The sequence below is a fragment of the Parasteatoda tepidariorum genome, chromosome 5, assembly GCF_043381705.1.
Source record: "Parasteatoda tepidariorum isolate YZ-2023 chromosome 5, CAS_Ptep_4.0, whole genome shotgun sequence".
NCBI lineage: Eukaryota > Metazoa > Arthropoda > Arachnida > Araneae > Theridiidae > Parasteatoda > Parasteatoda tepidariorum.
This window is the reverse complement of record NC_092208.1, coordinates 74,152,398-74,175,845: the sequence shown is the minus strand read 5'-3', so window position 1 is coordinate 74,175,845 and position 23,448 is coordinate 74,152,398. Positions and strand designations below refer to the sequence as shown.

At 30.3% G+C, this 23,448-nt stretch overlaps 3 protein-coding genes across 5 annotated transcripts in view; all 3 read left to right on the top strand.

The window, feature by feature from the left end:
- Positions 1-23,448, top strand: part of LOC107444528 (leucine-rich repeat and immunoglobulin-like domain-containing nogo receptor-interacting protein 3) — an 84,451-nt gene that overhangs the window by 15,259 nt on the left and 45,744 nt on the right. The gene's annotated exons all lie outside the window — the stretch shown is intronic.
- Positions 2,492-13,461, top strand: LOC107446187 (leucine-rich repeat and immunoglobulin-like domain-containing nogo receptor-interacting protein 3). 2 transcript variants are annotated; one of them, XM_021148009.3, is made up of 5 exons: positions 2,492-2,575; positions 4,602-4,901; positions 8,460-8,842; positions 10,048-10,196; positions 13,276-13,461. In XM_021148009.3, the coding sequence occupies exons 2-5, from the start codon at positions 4,620-4,622 to the stop codon at positions 13,416-13,418; spliced, it is 957 nt and encodes a 318-aa protein (XP_021003668.1). In that variant the 5' UTR covers positions 2,492-2,575; positions 4,602-4,619; the 3' UTR covers positions 13,419-13,461. The 2 variants fall into 2 exon arrangements, with proteins under 2 accessions (XP_021003668.1, XP_015916256.2); XM_016060770.4 differs by lacking the exon at positions 2,492-2,575 and adding an exon at positions 2,823-3,017.
- LOC122269908 (TLR4 interactor with leucine rich repeats-like) overlaps positions 20,987-23,448 on the top strand; it is a 7,083-nt gene continuing 4,621 nt past the window's right edge. Inside the window, exons 1-2 of one of the 2 annotated variants that reach the window (XM_071180612.1) lie at positions 20,987-21,090; positions 23,196-23,441. In XM_071180612.1, the coding sequence (XP_071036713.1) occupies positions 23,214-23,441 (228 nt within the window). In that variant the 5' untranslated portion in view covers positions 20,987-21,090; positions 23,196-23,213. Of the gene's footprint in view, positions 21,091-22,906; positions 23,162-23,195; positions 23,442-23,448 lie in introns of those variants that run through there. The other variant, XM_043045236.2, reaches the window with a different exon arrangement.

Sequence of the window (23,448 nt, the reverse complement as noted above, 5' to 3'; positions counted from 1 at the left end):
ACTGATAAATTTAAATTATATGTATGTTTGCCAGTTTAACAACAGAAAATTACGAAACTTTTCCCACGATAAGATAAAAATGATATAAAAAATTTAGATTTATTTTCTGATCGTTTCACCGATCTTTCAGTCAAAAATAATCTGACACATAATTTACAGTCATACGAAAATAACTAGCATTAAGTATACATTTTAAGGTTAGTGTTAAGTTTTGCCAGATTTAAATGAGACAGTAATAGTAATAGTAATTAGTACAATAGTAATTAGTACAGACAATAATAGTAAAAATGAAAAAGAAAAGTTTATAAATAAGAATAATTTTATATAAAGGTGAAAAAAAAATATTTCTCTGAAGTTTTACATAATTTACTCAAGAGAAAATTTTCGAAATAAGTGTAAGTTCAGTATGCTTTGAACTTATTCAAGCTGAAGGCTAAGAAAAGTTTAATTATAATATATTAGCTTATTCAAGTTATTATACTGATTCGATTAAGACGATACTATTGAAAAATTTGATTTGAGCTTGCTTAAGTTGTAGGTAAATTTTTTTATTGAAATATGATTTTCACTTATTCAAGCTGTAGATTAAGAAATTGATCTTGAACTGTGATTTGAACTCATTTAATAACTAGACTAAAAATTTACGACCGAAACATAATTTGAGCTTATTCAATTTGTAGAAAAGTTATCACAGAAATATGATTAGATCTAATTAAAGTTGTAGATTAAAACGTTTTTATTACAATTCGAATTGAGCTTGCTTAAGTTGTAGATAAAAAAATTTCTGTTGAAATATGATTTGAACTCATTTAAAAACTAGACTAAAAGCTTAGGACAGAAATAAAATTTGAGCTTATTTAAACTGCAGAAAAAGTTATCACGGTAATATGACAGGAGCTTATTCAAGTTGTAGATTAAAACATTATATTGAAATATGATTCGAGCTTATTCAAGCTGCAGATTAAGAAATTGATCTTGAACTGTGACTAAACTAGACTAACTAGACTAAAATTTAAGGACGGAAATAAAATTTGAACTAATTTAATTATTGAAATTCGATTTGAGCTTTCTTAAGTTGCAGATAGTTTCTATTGAAATATGATTTGAGCTTATTCTAGCTGTAGATTAAGAAATTGATCCGGAATTATGATTTTAACTCATTTAATAGCTAGACTAAAAATTTACGACAGAAATATAATTTGAGTTCATTCAAACTGCAGAAAAAGTTATCACGAAAATATGATTAGAGCTAATTGAAGCTGTAGATCAGAAAGTTACTGTTTAAATTGGACTTGAATTTATTCAAATTGAAAATTATTAAAATTGTCTTAAAATTTGGTTTTTCATAAAAAATTTTAGTGAATTAAAAAAAGTATATTTCCACCAAACTAATATTTCAGTTATTTAGTTAGTGAATGCATTTTTATAACGATCTCACTTTAGATAAAGTGTTTCAGAAACAAAACAAAGCAAAAATAGTTTCTTTATCAATAACCATCTCCATATGTAGGTCACTTCCTTTTTATCAGTTATGTTTCCAGTTAAATTTTTACCTCTTTTCCTACCGATTTTTTTTTAAACATTAGAATCCTTTTTCCATTATTATTTTTAGAAAGGTTGAAAAGCAACAAAATTTCATGACAGAATTCGAAAAACTTTATTTATTTATTTTTGCTCACTATCAAATAGATTTAAAACTGTTGCTACTCACAAGCAAATTTCATTAAGTCAAAAGAAATTTCACCAAATAAAAAAGTTCGAAAGAAATTAAATTTAATTGCTTAAACTTGTTGCAATATTCGCTTGTCACACAAATCTGAATACACAATTCCAGTAATAGGCTTTTTCTAAATAAGTTTTGATAGAAAAATAATTTTTGATCTTTTCAACAAAAACGACAGACAATTTTTTAGGAACACAAAAAATATTAATTTTTAAAAAAATAAGATGTTCATCATAAAATAAAAGCATGACAAATTATAAACTTGCAACATTTTATACCTGTTTACTTAGTTAATATACTAAACTAACTAAAATTTCAATTATATCACATATAAATTCAGTAAATTGCTATTTATATATCCGTAACTTTTAAATCAATATTAAAAATAAGCTTTAAACTAAAATTATCGTTTTCACTAATTAATTTGAAGAATTAAAATTTACTCTTCGAATCATGAAGATTATATGTTAGCAGGCCAAATCCGATTACTAAATCAAAAATTATTTAGATGTTCCGCTTATTATTTTAAGTAATTTTCGTAAAAATATTCGGTAAAAAGTATTTCTTCCATATTGTACACTTTAAAAAGTAGTTTAATGTGATGAATATTTTAATATCAGAAATTCATGTGCCATCTTAAAGTTGACGAAATAGAAATTGACAAAATAAACTTTAAATGCTATTTTCCTTTAAATGCTGTTTCGCAATCAGAAAATAAGATCACTTAAAAAATAATGGGAAATTAAAATAATCGTGAGATTAAACATATGTTAGATAAAAGATTGCGAGACAAACGTCAAAAATTTACTTTTACTTAAACTTAGAAACAGTTACAACAGAGATATATTAAAAGTAAGTTATTTACATTTCTTTCAATGTTTTGCGTCCCTTTTTAGGAATGGTTCTAAAAATTATATAGCAATATATTATTTTGCGGACATAATAAATCCTAGAAAATTATTTTGATGCGTAGAAATGATTTTGGCGACATCGCGAATTTGATATTATTTTAATAAATGGTCGTCGAATGTGACCGAAGTCCTTTTTAAGCAAGTGTTTTTAAAATGTACTCAAACTGATATCGCAAGGTGTTACTTTATGAACATAATGAATGATAAATTATTTTGATGCATAGAATCTATTTTGTGGGCATAATGAATCGTAGGAAATTATTTTGATACATAGAAATTATTTTGTTGGCATTATGAATATGATATTATTTTGATGAATCGAAATTATTTTGTCGTATGTGACCGAAATTATTTTTAAGCGTATGATTTTTAAATATCAACAGGTACGTTGATTATCTATAGATTTTGACAACATTCTGCAAAAATTAATCCTGGAAAATGATAAAGTTATGAGCTTTCAAATACTCTTTATAAAAACTTTATTGCCAGTTTTTTAGACCAATAATCTAATAATTATTTCTATTTATAGGTATGATACAAAAGTAATTTTTTTAAATATCAATAAAAAAATATCAAGTTCAATTTGTTATTTGTTAATAAAAATATTTAAATACAATTTAAATTCTTTAATTCTTGGATTTTCACATAATTTGAGATTCGGAATTGAGATTTAAAGCCTTTACGAATCACGTTTTAACGTTTTCAAACAGGAATTTCTTTTCGAAATTTTCTTAGTTAGTTTCGTAATATTTAAATTATTATATACAAGCATTTATGCATCTTATGATTTTAAAATTAAATGTGATTTGTATATTATATAATTTTAAAATTTTGTGTGACTTGTATATGGGCAATTGATTTATACGAAATTCATAGTTGTCAACAACTACAGATTGTCCATAGTATTTAATTTTTGTATTTAAAGTGGTAATGAATATTTTGAATTCTTGGGTTTACAAATTTAATTTCATATCATTTTGACTACTACCAAATGTAAATAAATCAATATTACATATAAGAGCAAGTTATAGAAATGAAAATAAGGGTAAACCCTGAGTGTAAACTATAATATTACCTTGCTACGAAATTCTGTTTTTCTAATGCTGAGAATTGTAAATCTAATATTATGAGTTAAGGAGTGTGGCAACTCAAAGAGTTTAAATTTTTTTTTATTCAACTTAAAAGGTGTCTTAATACTTTAAAATGATAAACTTTAAGATTTGCATGCTGAAACTTTTAGTTTTTTGTTTAAAATTTTTTAATTTTTGTACTTTCTCTCGCACTCCCCAGCGTGAACTCAGAAGATTTCAAATGTTTCTTTTTTTTATTTTTAATCTGAGCTTCAACTTGTAAATGTCGGCTGAACTCATAACTAGAGGAAAATTTCAGTTCGTGACTTCCAATTTGAACTCATATTTAAAACTACATTCGTTAAGAAAATATATAGAATTTTTTAAAAAAGCTATTGTATGTCTATTGTATGACTAATGTATAATGTATACGACTAATGTATGTCTACGTAGCTCTGTAGCATATACATAAACAACGTAAGTTTTGTTTTATTTCCTAACTTAAAAATTGAAGGTTTTTCAGGTTTTAAATTTTTTTTCAAAACCGTACAAAAAAAGATTCAAAGAGGAATAAATGAACTTCCTCTGTTTTGTTTTGCATTACTTTAAAATGCGTTTTTTAAACAATTTATTAATTCTATTATAAGCCATTGTAGAACTTCGATTTATTCAATAGTCTCGCTGAAAAAAATACCAATAACGTACTTATTACTTTTCAGCTATTAGTCTTGCGGTATCAATTAAGCATTTTTTAGGGAAAAAAATCATTAAATACTAAGACAATAAATCATGATCACTAAATATTACTATTTCTCAAAAAACTAACTCTGCTTATTTTTTGAAAATAAAGTTATACAATATACTATTGCATAGTGTATCTATTTTATTGATTTTCAGAAATTAAATATTTGAAGAATGCTTTATTCAATTCTGTGGATAATCTTGTCCATTTTGTGGAATGTCTCATTGGGACATAGAGACATAGGCTGCCCGACAGAAGAATCCATAGCTCCCCAATGCATTTGCAAGAACTTGGGCAATGGTCCAATGATGCTGTGCAGTAATGTTATGAATGCCCAGGAATTAATTGCACCAATCAAAGCAACGGATTCTTTAGACATGTTCTCATTGGGAATCATTGATTCCACCCTGATGTACATTCCAAGTAAACTTTTCATTGACACAAACTATGCAAAGGTAAGAATTTTACCATAAAAAATCATACCGCTTTATGATGATAAAAAACAGAAATTTTTTAATAATAAAGATGTTTCGTTTTTTCTTGGCATTACAGTAGTTTAATGGCATATTTTGTGGTGGTATTACTATCTGAGATTGTGTAATTTAACCGAAAGTATTATTTCATCCACGGTCTACTTTATATTTTATGCGCAAGTATGAGAATATGTTTTTCGTTGATTTCCTCTATCTTTCTGAAAAACAGCTGCTGATTTTTAAACAGTAATCTTTGCAGCTTCAAGCTTAGCTTAAATATTCAAGCTTTCGAGAAATAATTTAAACAATCATTATCCACCACTACCCTGCAACAATAATGGAAGAGACAATTAGAGTTTTTAATAGTTTTTTTTTATTTTTTAAAATTTCTGAAGAAATACTTAAAGGATCATTTGTAAATTCAAAGATGTTTAGGTCATGTGATTTTTCATACTTACCAATAAAGTTTAGAGCTTTCAGAGATTTGGGAGACCGGTAATGAATTATGAACGAAAGCAAGTACTTTTTAACACTTAGAAAATATGCCAGAAAAATATATAAAAAAGCTTGCAATTTATATCCATTATTGTACTATTGGTACCATTATTGGTACCATTGCAAATTAACTTAAATATTTTTGGAGACATGGACATTTTTATAAAAACTAATATTTTTATTTTATGTTTTGTTTGGTGTAAATTTAAAGATTTTCATTAAAATGAAACAAAATTTTCGAGCAGCTTTTAATTAATTACAAAATAATTATTTTTAGATTTGAAAACATTTTTAATATTTCAATTAACATAATAATTAACTATTAATATATAAATTGCGCGTGATATGAGTATTTAAATTAGTTCTTTCAGAGTAAGCATGCGAGGAAAAAGTAGGAAAAAAATCATAATTTTGCAACTATAATATTTGGCAACTATAAAAAAACTCCAATTAGGATTTTTTGTAAATTTAAAAAGTGTCTAGCAGTTTTCAAATTTTTTTTAATAATTTCTAAAATAAAACTTTAGATGATAAGGGGTTTTCCATAAATTTTATTTTGTATCATAAGACAAAATTTAATAGAAAATAATTCCTCGTAACTGTCGTTGGTAGATATATGTGATGATACAAGGAAAGAAAGCATACTTTTATGGGGAATGATTCCCCACAATGACAGTGTCCTTTTTATTAAATCATGTTTTATAGTGCAATATAAGATTAGTGAAAAATCCCTTACCATTCAAAGCCTTCTCTAAAAAAATTGTTTCATCGTACAATATAAAATTAGTAGAAAATCCCATACCAATCAGAGCTTTCTCTAAAAAAAAGTGCGTGGAGTCCCTCCGCGTGGAAGAAGTTAAACTTCGCAACCTGTGACGTTAATTGTAGAAGAATCAGCAGTCGTAGAGGGATCACTAGTTCTATTCAACGACACTTTTTCCGGCTCCGCTCGCTTCCGTGCTCTATAATCACGGTAATATTGTGCATTTTCCCCCCGTGAACTTCTTGAACCAGTGGAAGTGCTTGGTGGTTGCCTCATCGTCTCGCCCTGGAAAATGTATTTGTATTAATACTGTATGTGAATGCGTCATAATGTAATTTCAGAATAGAAAACCTAACAGTCAATTGATATTCACAAGAGACGTACCTTCACATAACCTTAAATCCATCGCATTGTCCGTGGGACTGTTTTCACTCATTTTTTACAATTGTTATCCACTAAATTTGAANTTCAAAAATATTTCTTCTTGTTTATATCATTTTATGTCACACATGAACCAATAACACATATGTTTATTTAAAAAAATTAATTTTTAAAAAAAAATTCATCGTACCCAGGCAGTCGCCTTAAACTACTTAGAAAATCGCTAGAAACTTTTTAAATTTTCAAGGTACTAAAATTGGACTTTTTTCATTAGTTGCCAAATATAATGCACCACAAAAGTATAAAATTTTTTGAAAATATTTTTTTTAAAAATTTTTTCCATGCATGTGCAGTTTAAAAGAACTACTTTAAATGCTCTTATCTTGCGTGATTTTTGACAAATTTTAAAATGATAATTTTGTTATTAATCAGAAATTTTGTTTACTTTTGCTAAATATTTTTAAAGTTATAGTAAAAAAAAAAAACTATCTTCTTAAAAAAATGTCCACATTTCCTTAAATATTTATGCTAAGATAACAAAATTCCATTCATTTATTGGAAATTACAACCCAAGTAATGGATGGTTTTTAAAATTTCTGGATAAGCACATGAAATTGCATGATCTAAACACCTCTACACCTTTTTGTTTATGAAGTTTAGAATTTTTTTTTGGCGATTGAAATTTAATGTTTATATTTCTTTTTAATCCAAAATTTGAAAACGTAAATAATAAGGTTAAAAAAAATCATGTTAAAATTTTTTTATGAAATAAGTAGTTTTTGAAAATTGATTTTGCAGATTTATTTATTTTTTTTCTAAATTTTAATTTACAATTTTATAACCAAATTTGAGTGTAAATATTAAATTTCAGTTCCAAAATAATAACCAGTGTTAACATGCGTTCCATAAAAAAGGAAAGAAAAACGATTTATTCTGCGCATAGTTTCAGTATTTATTCTGACATTGCGATAGATTAATTTTATCCTTTAAAATTAAAGAAAAATGAAGTACACTGACATGAAGCTCTGTGAGCATTATCAACAATGCAGAGTTAGCGTAGATTCATTCAGTTTAAAAAAGACCATTTATTTACAAGTATATGACATGTAAAGAAAGATACACGCATCCGTTCAACACTTCAAAAGTCCAATGTGCGCACACCTGGATTAAACTAACCGGTTTTGCGTTATATAGAGTGGAAAACCACGAAAGCCTCCATGATTAGCTTGATGGCAAGGAAACTCTAACCCATGATGCGTCTACCACTGTGGATGTTTTACATCAGTACTGTGGTCAGTGTGATCTGGGTGCGGAATTTGTATCAACCATTCATCGCTGGGATTCGAACCAGGTTCACCTCATTGGAAGGTGAACGCTCTATCACCTGAGCCACCACGGCTCTGCCTGAACTGGTTGCTCCATCTCCAAACTTCAACATCGCAATCAACGAGAGGACTTTCAGCTACGACTGATGTAACGTACATCTTACTGCGTATGCGAGTCGTTTGTTTTGTGAGCCACTAGGAACGAACTCACTACCCCCAGCTCTCAAACCAGTGGTGTTAACGACATCTTAATTGCCTGCGCTTCCGGAGTGCTAAACTGATATACCATGTATATCAGGTGTCCAAGGGTATACACATTGGACATTTGAAATATAGAAAAGAAACTTGATGAGTGCGTATCTTTCCGTGCATCACCCGTCTTCGCACATCACATGCCTTTAAATGAATTGCCCTTCGAAACATAATGAATCATTTAGGGGCTAACGCTATAATTATATCGAGGAAAATTTCTTTTTAATTTTAAATAACTGTTTGTTGTTCTATGGGTGATTTACTCAAATTCTCTAAAATGTCATTGAACATTTTTATCCATTGAGATCTTCAAACGTTTTTTAGATTCGGTTTGCAAATTCTCAACTAATGGCACTGTCTGACGCAGATTTGGCTTTCGAAGGTCTAGAAGACACATTGGAAGAAATTCGTGCTTCAGGTGCAAACTACATTACCACGTGGGATTGGTCGCAGTTGCGCAACCATCGGAAACTCCATCTAATTGACATCTATATGATATCCATGTACTCTCTTGATCAGAAACTGCCTTCATGGCCCAATCTACGACATTTCGGCCTCGGTCAAGCAGAAATATCTTTCATCCACCCTGAAGCATTCAGAGAGTTGAAAAGTCTGGTCAACATAAACTTAGATCACAATGAAATCACAGAAATGGAACGAACAATGTTTCCAGACCTGGCTGAAGATCTTTATCACATAGATTTAAGGTCAGTAATTAGTATAAAATAAGTTTTTGTTTAATTTTACAAAAATTCACATATTCTGTTGTTATTTTTGCTCGTAATGGTCAAAAATCTTGAATAATAAGGTACATAATTTGCGCATTATATTGTACAAGCGTAACATTTTTATTTATACAATGCTAGTTTGAACAAAATCTGTCAGATTAGAATTAACATAAACATCCTCAGACCTGATGTCCGGCATACTTGACATAAGTTTTAATCCATATTAACTTCACTAATAATCATCAGCTCACAATTTTTCTTTATTGGTTGATGAAGACGCTATTGCTTTCTAACGGGAATATCTTGAAGCTTATATTTCAACTGAAAGAGAATAACTTGAAGCTATAAGGCAGAATTCAAATGAAGGGAATAACTTGAAGCTGTAAAGGATAATCCAAATGAAAGGAATAACTTGAAGCTGTAGGCCATATTCCGGCGCCCGGTGGCTGAGTGGTAGCGCTTCGCGCTCCCGTGCCACAGGTTCTGGGTTCGATCCTCTGGCTGGGCAAGGTTGACTCAGCCTTTTATTCCTTCAGTGGGGCAATAAATGAGTACCAAGCTTGCTTGGGAACTAAACACTGGAGGTTCCGCGTTTGGCTGACCACCTAACCGAAACATCTGCTCCGGCATCCCAGAGCTCAAGATCAAGAAAACTGAGAAGGGCACAGTAGGCCTTGGCCCTATATAGGCTGTCGCGCCGCTGAGTTCAGTTTTTTTAAGTTTTAGTAGGCCGTATTCCAACTGAAAGAGATATCTTGATGCTATAAGACATAATCCATTTAAAGGGAATAACTTGAAACTCTCAGAATCTAAACAGGGACCACAAAATGATATTTAAGTTAAACAAAATATCAATATTTGACGAATCATTATCGATGCGAAATAAGCCATAAAAACGAATGTATTTGCAGGAGTAAACAAAAAGAAATACAATTTTATTATATTGGATAGATTAATTAAACATGGAGGATGAACTATAGTATTTAATAGGTAGAATACTAGTTTTCATATGAGTTAAATCGAATTTTAGTTAGAGAATCCTCAGTAATTTCTAACGCTGGTTTTCATTATTTCATATTTACTTGTGATTAATTATATCATTATTATGAATTCGTTTTCCTACAGAAACCTAAAAATACGTCATAAATGCAATTTTTAAGCAGAAACGTCTTTTTTATTTTCAGTCGGAATTTACTAGAAGTTTTGCCTGTTGACATGTTCAAGAACATGCCTAGTTTGAAGGAAGTGTACTTAAGAGATAATAAATTTACCACCTTGAATGAAGACACGTATTTGTGGCCTTTAGAAAATCTGCAAACCTTCGATGTGTCAGGTAAACTAACTTAGAATTTTTTTTTTCATTTACACAAAACTTGCTTTTGCAGTCTACTGGTTTGTATACTGAGGAACAGGTATAACCAAAACTACCAGAATATGGTAAAATTTACCGTGTTTTCGACTTCATGGGAATACTTAAAAAGCTTGGCAATTTTTACCTAAGTGCTCCGGAACTGATTTTGGTAAAATTAACAATAAAATATGGTTTTATAATATGGGAAAAAATTTAGTAAATGTGAAAAAAATTTGTAATTCTATCACGATACCTTAGAACATGGCGCAAAAATTGCTTATTCGCTTAAGTTTACTTTTCAGTTTTGAATTTTTTACTATATAAGTGTTAATAGGACCTATAATTTTGAAAACTAGGATTTCTGGTAAACCATTAGATAATGAGCAGAAAAATTAGTTAATGAATGGTTTAAATACCATAAATTTTAATTTTATTAATTAGAAATATGATGTTCTTCACCACAAATGTCATTACCATACAGTATGATAATTTTACCAGAATTTTTTTCTCCCTGTGTAGAATTAAAATCTTGCAATCTAAGTTTCGATCGCTTACCAATTAGCTAGAGCACTCAAATTGCAACTGAATGTTTTTATTTGTTGATAATGCAAAGTTTAAACCACTTTCTCACAGCTAGAAAAAGTTATTGTCCTTTTATAGCTAAAAAGAATTTCTCTTCAATCTAAATTTTGACAAAGTTTCGATATAAACAAAACTTATACACAAAATAAAATGAAGAAAATAATAAAATTGAAGAGTTTTTAAGAAATGCGTCTTTCAAGTGGGTTTCTTAAAAAGATAATTTCGCTATCGATTTTTGTCATACCTAAAAAAAAAAGCGCGACGCGCATCACTTTTGCTATAAACTCCTATCACCACTTAAAATTTTTTCACGTTTTCGGAAAGCGGAATGATCCACGATTTCCTTTTAACTTTTAAGAGTGAGAAAAATAGAATTATTTGTACACAAATTATACAGTTTACTTGCACAATTTGTGTACAAAGTAAGACTTGTATAGGGTTTAATTAAACTATTCAATTGGGATGAAATTATTCTTTCATCTATATTTATCTTCAAGGTAGAAATAAAATAATTCATCTATTTGGTGCATGACTTTTAATGGTGAGCATAGAAGCGTATAATTACATAGAATGCCAGTTAAATCTTATACATGAGTTTGTGCTACAGGAAAAAATAACTCCCACTACATTCTTTCCTTCTAAAAGGAGTTTTAATTCAATTGATCATATTATGGATAAAACAGGCCAGAATTCAAATATTTAATAATAACGATAACTAAATATTACAATTACAATTAATGATCTATGCAATGAAAGAAAGGTGAATATATTGATTCAAAACAATTGTAAAATTTATTTCGGTATAAAATTTGTAATGTATAAGTCGGAAGGGACGATCGTAATTTTCAAAATCTTATTTTACACGCCTATGTGTGCAACACTTTTCTTGAAGTTGATGCCGGTCTCCAACTCGTAATGTCCTCGGTTTTAACTAAACGACTCTTGTACTGTAGTATAAATAGGGAATTTTCCAGGTAAAGTTTACGACTCGTATATCATCATGTAATGACATTTAGGTAATCATTTCTGCCCTTCTGCATTATTTGAAGGAAGAGTTGCCACTGACTTTTTTAAGATTTTCAATGTAAATAAATAGTGAATATTAACAAATAATCATTAGAAAAGGAATTTAAAAATTTAATTAATGATGGAACATTTCAAAATTGCTACCTGGGAAACTATAGTTGCCAAAATCTGTAAAACGGGCAGTGGACTCAACCTTAAGAAAAAGAAAAGAAAACATAAACGTAAGATATGATGGACAATTGTATACCGAGCAGTGACTAACCTTAAAAACATCAGTGTAGTATATACCGGGAAGGGGCACTTATTCATTATTAAAACATCAGTGTAGACCAGGGCTGTCCAACTGGCGGTCCACCAACTTCTTATTAAGGCTGGTCGGCCTCAGTTTTCTCATTAAAATGTAAGAAAATTGTTTTAGAATCCTTCTGTTCCATTGTTTTATTACTCATAATTCAATTATTAAGTGTTATTGTATAAGAGGTTATAGTTCAACTTTTTCAAACTGCGGCCCGCCAGGTGATCAGTGACCGGAATTCTGGCCCGTGGGCCCTTTGCAGTTGGACAGTCCTGGTGTAGACCATACTGGGCAAGTGTAAACCGTTAGTATTACGTTCCATGTCATCAACATTATTTTAAGAAATTATAGTCCTGTTCTGTATCAGAAAAATCATTATCTAAATTGCGTTCGATTTCGTGCGCAATATTAATAGCAGTTTTCTTTGACAAGAGCCGCTTTATAAAAAATTTAAAAAAATCAGTCGGCATAATAACAAAACAATAAAAACAAGACGAGCAAAAGTAAGTAAAAAGAAACAAGCGATTAAAACATCATTCGAAAAATCCCTCTTGTAGTAAAAGGACTATATTTTTCCTTTTTCCTGAACCTCATTTACTATATTATTACTCTATTTTTCCCTAACTACCAAAGTTAGGGAAAAAATTTAGAAAGCAGGTCCTAGGCATTATATTCGTCGCTTTGAGCAGCATTCTACACTTTTCAGCGATAATCGTATTTTGAAATTGATTTTAAAAATTACTGTAACTTCATGTTTCTGAAATGTTTTTGGCTACAAATCATCGACTGATGGTTTTCTTACTTAGGCTGACGTAGGTTAAAAAAAGGTAATTAAGTTTAGTCTCTCTCATCAAACCAATTTAATTTTTGATAAATAATAACGAAAATCGAGTGCTAGCAGCTCCGAGCAGAAGTGAAGTCATTATGCCAACCCATGTGATTTAAATCAAAATCAATTGGATACTTGTAAGCGATGTCACGTGTGCTTGTCGAACTTGATTGGCTATTGACAAATGACGCGATTTACCCGCGATGACGTCACTTGCAAGTATCTAACTATAATCAAATACTTTTTTCCGTCTGAAAAGGTGGGGGATTATACATATTAATATATTAATTTAAGAAAGCAAAATGTATAATGTTTTTTATTCTTTATAGGTAACGAATTCCGCTGTGACTGCCGGTTAGAATGGATGGTGAAAAAAAAGAAACCGTTATGGTTTATGGGCAACTGCACTGTACCCATGCCTCTAAAAGACGTTCCACTGAGAAATTTAAATCCAAAAAATTTGTACTGCTGACGTTGATTTTGCAGGAAAATAAAATTGTTGTCAACCTCTTGAATTTTTGCGAAAAAAAAGAATTCATTTTGTGACAGTTTTTCTTCAAAGCTATTGCTTATCTCACTTTGCAACTTTTCTTTTGTGTTGACTCAATATTTTGTCTGTCCTTGTCCCGGAACGATATTTTGAACCTCTTATAACTCCAGAACTGTTAAAACTAGGGTTATAAAATTTGGACATCAACAGCGCGGAGCAATTTTAGGTGCCTGTCTAAAAGATTTTAATTAATTCCTGCGAGAGAAATGTTTGAAAAGGAATTTTTTGCTTTAGCTTTTTTAACATTAATCATTGTTATAAATAAAGCTGGTAACTATTTTGTTTAAGATTTTATAGCTTGTTCTTTAACGTTCAATTGTTATTAACAAATTCAGTCACTAGCGTGAATGGCATGCTGACCGGTGCTACGTCACCGAATTAGCATTTCTAGAGTTATTCGAAACCACTTGCTTATGGTTGTGCTTTTAAAACGTGTTTCTGGGGAAACAATAAGGTGGAATAATTTTTTTTTTCAAAAACTTAATGAAACCTAAGACGTAAGAGTATGAAATAAAATAATTTAAAAATATTTAGAAACAACAACTTTTATATGGGTTTGCAAAAAATTATAGTAATAAATGGAATACTGCTAGTAACTTTTAAGAATCGAGTTTATATAGTCTAGGGCTAATTTACCAAATATTTTGTTCATTTTATATGAAGTTTATCTTAAAATGTTTTGAAAGAGTTTCTTTCGAAGGAAGCTGATGAAAATGTTGGTGGTTTACTTGGATTTATTATTGTTATTCGAAAGCCACAGACCTTACATTCCATTTTAAAATAAAAGGATGTTGCGGATGATTTTCGGTTTTAAAACCAGCATCTATCGATTTATAAAATAAAAAAAATATTTTAGCTATCACTTAACTTTCTGTTGAAATATACTCATTGCCATGAAAATTAGAGTATATAGAAAGAATTGTTAGAATAAAATGAAATTTTTACACGTAAATACAAATTTGATAAAAATGAGTGATTAAAAGATCAAAGCAAAATTATCATTCATAGCAGGAAAAATTACAAATGAATGGAGGTTTCTTTTCTCGTGAAGTTTTACGTGTAAAATGCTTCATTGGTGGTGTTCCTCCTTCCAACTATCCCTAGTGCTTTCAAATAATTTTAAGACAAATTTGTTGAATAAATTCTATTGTGCTGAATTTTAAGACTAACTTAATAAATTCCACTGTGCTGCTTCATCTGATTTTGTGTTCTTGAGTTCTTCTGATAATAATGATATCCAAGTAAACAGGTAGGGTTTTCTGTTATATTATTGAAGTAATGGAAATTTCAGCCAGCTACACAGCTCAAATACTGGTTGCGATATGTTCAGGGATTGAGGTACACAAGCAACAACTTCACAATGTCCAGCAACATATCGTTCCACGGTAGCTGTAAAAACACCGCAAAATCGATTAAATTCGAAAGCTGCCCAACTTATCATGCCAAGTGGTTCTAGAAATGATTGTTCGGTGTCAAAACAGTGAACTAAACAGACAAGAAAAAGAAAGTAATGTGGAAGAGGCATTCCTCCTACATCCGTGCTGAAAGCGATCGATCATCGCTTCTTAAAAAAAGTGTAGTAGGGAATCATGCTTATTTTTATAGCACTGCAAACTACAATTTATATCACTCAAATTGCCCTGCTAGAAATTTTTCGAAAAAATTGTTAGAAAAACAATTTATTTAATTGTTATTTTACCATATTCAAACAAAACAGTCAAATTACCATAAAAGAGATAATATTCAAACTGACAACCATAATTAAACCGTTTATTAACTGCTTTCACCAAATACGTTTAAACAGTCTGAATTTTATCGCATCAACTAGGCCCACCTAACGAAGCCATTTAATTCCTGGCAGATAAACACACATTATAGCTGAGAGGGTGGGCTAATCTGACAATCTCATGACCGAGTTCCAGCGTTGACACAACAATATTTCCTTCATTCCCTTTAACATATGAAGAGTTTCCAGAGTTCTGCACTCCCCAATTTACGTCCCTGGACTATTAGAATACGATACTTTCATTTACGAATAGATGGCAGCATCATAAAGATTCTCAACTATTTCCAATGACCAGTTAAATACTTCTTTTACGGTTTTGAAACCATACTTTGTAAATAGTTAACCAGGCTTGTTCTGCCCTCCCCAATTTATGACCATGGACTATTAGAGTACGATACTTTCATTCACGAATAGATGGCAGCACCATAAAGTTTCTTAACTATTTCCAATGACCAGTTAAATACCTCTTTTACGCTTTTGAAACCATGCTATTTGTAAATAGTTAACCAGGCTTGTTGTATACGGTTTGAAAATCGTAAATTTTTTTTTAACGTAAACTTTACTGTTAATCGAATGGACAGACTTCTACCAGTGTTTTTACTATAATTTTTTAGAATGAAAATTCCAACAGAGTGCTTTTTAACGTGCTGTGCAAACGCAACATCAGCAGGGAATGGGTTAATGTAAGAAAGGAGAGAGGAAAATAATTATCGCCATATGGGCACGTCCACTTGCCTTTTTCAAACCTTTGTCAGGTAGTCTTCATAACAAAGCTCTTAAAAGCGCAGTGTCAAAATATAGATCTAATTTCGACACTGTACTTTTTGAACAATAATAATTTATTTTTTTAAAAAATGAGTGAATTTTCAGAAAAATTAAACATATTTAAAAATAATAATTTCAAAACAATCTCGCGTTGGGAGATATATGAGAAATTGATTAAAATATGACAGAACCGAGAACATACCAAAATGTCTTTTGTACACTGCAAAAAAATCCAGTGAAAAATTACAGTAAGAAGTACAAGCACACAGGTTGCCGTTATTTTCTACAGTAAAATCTATCTTTACCGGAGCATGTTAAGGAACAAAAAATCTGATATGCTGTAATTTTTATAGTAATAACTACCATAAAATCGCCAAATCACTCTAATAAAATAAACATTACTGTAAAAAGTGCGGTATAATATTTTGCTGTAAAAATGGATATTGCGATAAATCGGATTTTACGGATGATGTTATATTTGCGAATTATGGATTTACGGATTTAGTAAATCTTTATTACTTTTTATTATTTTATTTCATAATAGTCGAAATAATTTTGAATTGCAAAGTTTAACATTTTTACATAATTTTAAAGAATGTAATTTTACATAGCAAAACACAAAATTCGAACAATATCGGTCAAATAGTTCCTGAGAAATCGAATTTTAAAGATACGACTTTTTTTAAATCAATTTTCAGTAACGTTTAAAAATGTAACATTATCATTTATATTCAAAAATACAGAGTGATAATTATTGAACTATAAGAAATAAAACCAACATAACTTCTGAACGGTTTGCGTGATGAAGTTCTAACTTCGTGGTTGGCCACGGGACATGATGAGAATTAGTATGGGCACGCAGCTTGTTGTTGTTGGAATAATTGGTGTGATACTCGTTGATGGTACGGTGACTACTGAATGATTGTGAAGGTTCTTGAAAATGATATCATTCCCATTATCCGAAGTGCCTTTGATTTCGACAAAATGTAATTTCATGCAAGACGGAGCTCGACATCATAGGACAAAGAGATTGTTTGATGTCTGGGAGAAGCACTTTGGGAACCGCATTCTGTCTCTGGGAGTACCCAGAGGCCACTGGAATGGGGCTCGCTTGGCCACCGTATTCTCCGGATCTGAACACATTTGATTTATTTTTGTGGGGTTATATTAAAGACAACGTATAGAAATAACCCCAAAATCATTACTGAGCTGAAAACTGCCATTCAGGTAGTCATCGGTAGCATCGATGCTCCGAAACTACAACGGGTGAATTTCGCTATTTGTCTGCGCTACATCATAGACAATAAATGCAGGCATATCGAACATGCCATAACTAGGACTGGGCGATATAAGAAATTTTATATCGTGATGCATCGTCAGTTTTGCATCGCGATATGGCGATGTATCGCGATATAGTATTTTTGAAATTCATTTACTTGTAAGGCGCAGAAAGTCGGATTTCTGTCAAAACTTCATACTCAGATTGATTTAAATCAGTTTATGAATTTGATGTATATGTTTTGCTTAAGAAAGATATTAATGTTATATTTTCTAAAAATGATCGCGCAAATAACGAAAGATTTCTTAGTTTAAAAATAAATAATAAAAAAATAAATAAAATTGAAATTTATCAATATATTTACCTAACAATATAGAAAGAAAATTTAAAAAATAAGTTCGTTAAAAATTATTTGTATGCTTAAAACAAAGTGCTAAATAAAATAAAAAAAAAAAAAACACTTTTAAAACAACACTATTTTTTATCATTATTATTTCACATAAATAATAAAGTTAAATTGAATAATTACCGAATTCTGAACGAAAAAACAAAGTAAGGTTTAATTTCTTAAAAATAAAAACAAAAGAATTATGATATTCGATAATATATTCAACTGACAATATTGAAAGAAAATTAAAAAACACGATTATACTCTTTAATAAAACGAAGTGCTAAATGATTTTAAAAAAAGAAGTCGCAATCGCAAACATTACTAATTTTTTTGAATAAACAAAGTTGATTGACTTATGTCCAAATCCAAAAGAGGAAAAATAAGTTTTGTTATAATTTTATTTATAAAAATGAAAACAACTAAAGATTTATAAATTTAAAATCAGTAATAAAAACCCATTAAATTATTATTTTATCCAAAAAGTTTTTAATAAATTAAAATAAAGTAAAAAATAGCCTAACAAATTTAATTACTTTTTAATTTAATTCTTTATGGGCACCTTAAATTAGATTTCCGTTTGTAATAAATTCAATAATGTAAAATAATACTTAAACATATAATATCAAAATTAATTTTCACATTTAAAAATAAAAAAGAAAGTTTTGTTTCAAAAAAAAAATTTACCTAATTAATTAAGAAACACTTCTTTATATATTCTTTTCAATAATAGATTACGTTCAGAACAAGGTAACGACGATCACAAAGTCAGTCCCACTGAAAATAATCTACAAGAAACGATATCAAGTCGCGACAAAGAAGAAAAAAAAACTAAGAGGTGCGGAAACGAACATGCGAGATCACGATATATGTTCTCAAAACTGATTCTGATTCTACCGCTCATCAATCAAGGCCGTTTCAATATAACGATACGTACATCGTCTTCCCCAGCGCGAGTTGGCATCGGAACGTAAGAGATCCTTGCGTGGGTTGTATCGCTATATCGTATATCGCTATATCGTTCGTCTTCTTTACTCGACGGCTTAAATCAGATTTCTGATGCATCGCCTGGAACGAAAGTCGCAGTATCGGCCTGCAGATACAGGCGTTAAATCGATATGTCGCGATATATCGATTTATAGCCCAGTTTTAGTCATAACCTAAATCCGAATATCTGTAGTGAATGCCCAAGAGTTCGTGGATTCGATCCCCGCTTTCCGAAGACTCCCCGTGTAGTAAATGTTGACTGATGCACGTTAAATCTGTCGAGTCGCAAAGTCCTCCATGTTCCTATAACAAATCAATACACTGGGCGTACTGATCTAGAATTTCACTCTTCTGCAATATCTGAATTCTCATAGCCTGCAAATATACTGTTTAAAATACTCTTACGGAATTTAAACAGTATCAGAGAAAGCATGTATGAGTTTTCAATTTTTTCCATTTAAAATCTCAGTTCTATTCACTCTTTTCCCTCCTCTTTATGAGGATTATACTGAAACCCCATTCAAGAAGGCAGTATCTCCAATTAGGAGGTAGGGATGCTGCCTTCTGCATTAATGACAGTAGTATAGATAATCGAATACGCTACAATATGTACCGTAACTTTTTTTTTAAATATACAGCGGGAAAAGAAAGAGCCGGACCATTTTGAATAATTTTTGATTTAACTATCGGATCTTCTCGTTCTAAGACTAATTCGATGGAGTGACCTTAAATATACTAGTTAGAGCCAGGGTGACTCAGCGGGTAGAGCTTTCGCCCTCCAATGAAGTTATCCGGGTTCGAATCCCAGCTACGGCTGGTTGATACGAATTACGAACCCGACCAAAGTGCTGACAAAAAATATCCCCAGGATCCGTCAGGTTAACCGTTTTAGGTTTTCGTAGTTTTTTCCTCTCCAAGTAGCGTAAATGTGGGTTAGTTCCATCAAAAGTACAAAGGCAAAATTCTCCCAATACTTCATCCAGGAATTTCCTTGTCTCCTGGGTTGGGTTCAAAATTACAAGGCTACGGAGTTAAACATTTGTAGTCGTAAATTCATAAAATTGTGTTGGCTGTTCAATTAGCAATGGCCGCTATGTAACAAATGGTCTCATTTTACTTTATCCCCTACCCTCTCCAGTCACATTATATTACATGAATTAGTAGTTAAGTCGGGTCGGCTGTAAAACGACGGTTATAAACAAAATAAAATATCCCAGTTAACTAGTGCAGATGATAATTTAAGTTGCGAAATACTAATGGTTTGAAATTTTATTTCTCAGAAACTATTCTATTGATTTCGTTCAAATTTTGCATTTTGCCCTGCAAAATTACACCCTTTAAAACGATGTAAAAAGTTCTATAACCTACAATTAAATTTTTTTCTGATTTTTATTAAATAGAATAACAAAAATAATAAATATTTACTAAAAGGTATTTTTTACATGCATTTGTCTTTGGAAAAACGAATTTTATAATTGTGTGGTGTAAAAAAATTTGCAATCGGCTTAAAAAGTTCTCGAGATTTAACAAAACAGGCAAGAAGAAAAATTGCCATTAAGGCGATCAAACTTTCGACCTATCTCATATCTAAACTATTCAGACCGTATTTCTTGAATTAAACCCCAATAGTTTGAGGGTCATCCATCCAAATCGGTCGGAAAAAAGGAATGTTTATACTGAGAAAGTACGTTGTTGTATCAGATTTAAAATTCGATTGCACTCATTAATTAGTATATTTGAGGTTACCTCTTAAAACCATTAAGATTCAATCCTACCAAAACGTGAAAATCCGATCATTAGATCAAAAGTTATTTAAAATGGCTCATTTTTTAAATTTTTTATTTATTTTAAGCATTGTATTTATATTTTTAATACGTGAAAAGAGGAAAAAAAAAAAGAATTCTATCTTCAAACTCGTTGTGTTTTTGTAACTTTTTTTAAAAATTAAAAAAAAAGTGGACTTCTGCAATACATAATACATATTTTACGAATTTGCTTGTGGGAGTGAGCCAAGTGACCCAAATGTATTTTTTTACGTATAGTCAAACGTCACATTGTACTTGTGATCATGCGTCATGCGAAAAAATAAATGAAAATATCTAATCTTAACGCAAAATTTGAAAATGTACTTTAAATGCTTTGTTATAACATGTAAAAAAAGGAAATGTTTGTTTTCTTATTATTAATTAATTCACTTTTTTTTGAACAAAAAATTCACAGAATTTTATAGTTCTATCAGTATCATATCCCCTTTACTTAAAAAAAAAATAAAAAAAAAATAAATAAAAAAACAGTTTGTAAGAGTTATCTGCAGAGCGTGGGAATGCTGCAAGTGCAAGATAAAACGATTTTGTCTCATTACCTAAAATAAAAATTGTCTCCTTCTAAGGTATGTTTATAAGTTTTTATTTTTCGTATCCAAATTAACAATAAAAACGTAATCGGATTTAAGTTTTTACGTGTTTTAAATGTAAAATTACTTTTTTTTTTATGTTTTTGAACTAAAAAAGGCATGATTTCTCTTTTGATAAAATTTTAATTCGGTTGTTTGCTGTTAGGATTCGAATCAATTTGTCATCAGCTATGCATTAAAACTATTGCAATATGTAGATTTGTAAAAACGTGCCTAAGTCCTTATACAAGTGATCGGAAGTAGTGCACTACGTTTACTGAAACAGCTGTAATCACTTCTTTTTAAAAAAAGTAGTGTAGTGTATTGTACGATACAAAGAAACGATAGTTTATAGAGATTTCTATCAGAATGTTAATTTAGTTAAGAAACAAGGTTTTAACGCAACGAATTTTTCAAATTTGGTGGGTACATATCTTTGTAGATATTTTAACTAGCCATTAAGAATAATTGACAATTTATCACTTTGGTCACATTCTTACACGCGGATGTACAGTGCACAAAATAAATAACGGATTACTCTGAATAACTTTTGATCTATTAATCGGATCTTCACATTTTGAGACTAAAGGTTTTAGGTGATGGCTTGAAATATGCTAATTAATTAGTGCAGAATATATTTTAAAGTTACAAACTCATACACAAAGACGTAGTTCCTCTGAATAAGCATATCTTTTTTTCGACAGGGCCGAATTTCTGACCCACAAAATATAGGGAGTAATTTCTCGAAATATGGTCCCCATGTCTCGAGAACTTTTTTAGCGAATTGAAAAATTTTTGCACACATTTATAAAATTCATTTAATCGAAGATAATTCTATGAAAATTATAACCTTCAGTAAATATTTATTATTTTTGATTATTTTATTTAACAATAGTCGAAAAAATTGAATTGCAAGACATAAAATTTTTTACATCATTTTAAAGAATGTAATTCAACGATGCAAAATCGCTCAAAGTACAAAATTTGAGCGAAATTCGTAGAATAGTTGCTAAGAAATCTAGTTTAGCATAAAACATAATTTTATGTAAAAGAATTTTGAATTGCAAGACAACAATTACTTATATTTTTCAAAAGGATGTAATTATGCATGGTAAAATACAAAATGTGAGCAGAATCGGTCGAATAGTTTCTGAGAAATCGAATTATAAAAAAAGTCGTATTTTTAAAATGTAATTTCTCAATAACTATTTGTCTAATTTCAATCAAATTTTGTACTATGTCCTTTAAAATTACGAGTACATTCTTTGAAATAATGTAAGCAATCGTATACTTAACAATTCAAATTTTTTTCCGACTATAAGTAAAATAATACAAAATATAATGAATAAAATATAATTAATATTAACTAAGAGTTATATTTTGCGTGGAATTATCTATAGATAAACGAATTTTACAATTATGTGCGAAAATTTATCGTTTCGCGTAAAATGTTTACGAGATAGTGCGAAATACGTAAAAATTAAAATTAACTTAAAAGGATCCGAACTTTAAGACCGCACTTCTGACTAAACTATTGGAACCATATTTTCCAGATTGCGGCAATACCCCATATTTTGAGTATCATAAATTCGAATCCAACGAAAATAAGGCACATCTTTATTCAGAGAAATTACATTTTTGTGTCTAATTTTGAAACTTAAAATATCGACTATGCTAATTAATTAGCGTATTTGAGGTCAGCCCTTCGAACCATTAAGATTGAGTTTTAGTACGTGGAAATCCGATTATTAGATCAAAATTCATATTCAGGGTGTTTAGTTAATTTTTTTTGCGCACTGTACCAATTTTCTTTTTCTAAGATTGTGTCAATTTGAACAGTATCAGTCAAATAGTTCTTGAGAAAGGAAAACTTAATACGTTTCTTTTAAACCTACATTCATGAGAAACTTTCATTAACTTTTGGAGAGACAGTCTTCTTCTTCTTCTTCTTCAGCACGACAGCCCCTTACAGGCCTTGGCTGCCTCAACCACACGTAGCCTCCAACGCCTTCTGTCCATGGCGACTTTTTTCCAGTTGTTGGAGAGACGGTATAAATGAATAATTTCAGTATATCTCATAATATATATATTTTTTTATATAGGCTTCACCAGTGCTCGAAATGGTTATAAAAATATTATTTTTGCTGTGGCTGGTATGTGTGACAGCAGAACCGAGTTGTCCTCCGAATGAAAACATAGCTCCATCATGCATATGCAGGGTGTTTGACACTTTCTCCGTAATGACATGCAACAACATAATGAGTACGGATCAGTTAATTCGACCCATCAGAGCTACGCAGGGTTATGAGATATTCTCAATCGTTATAGAAGATTCTTCTTTCCTTTGTGTATTAT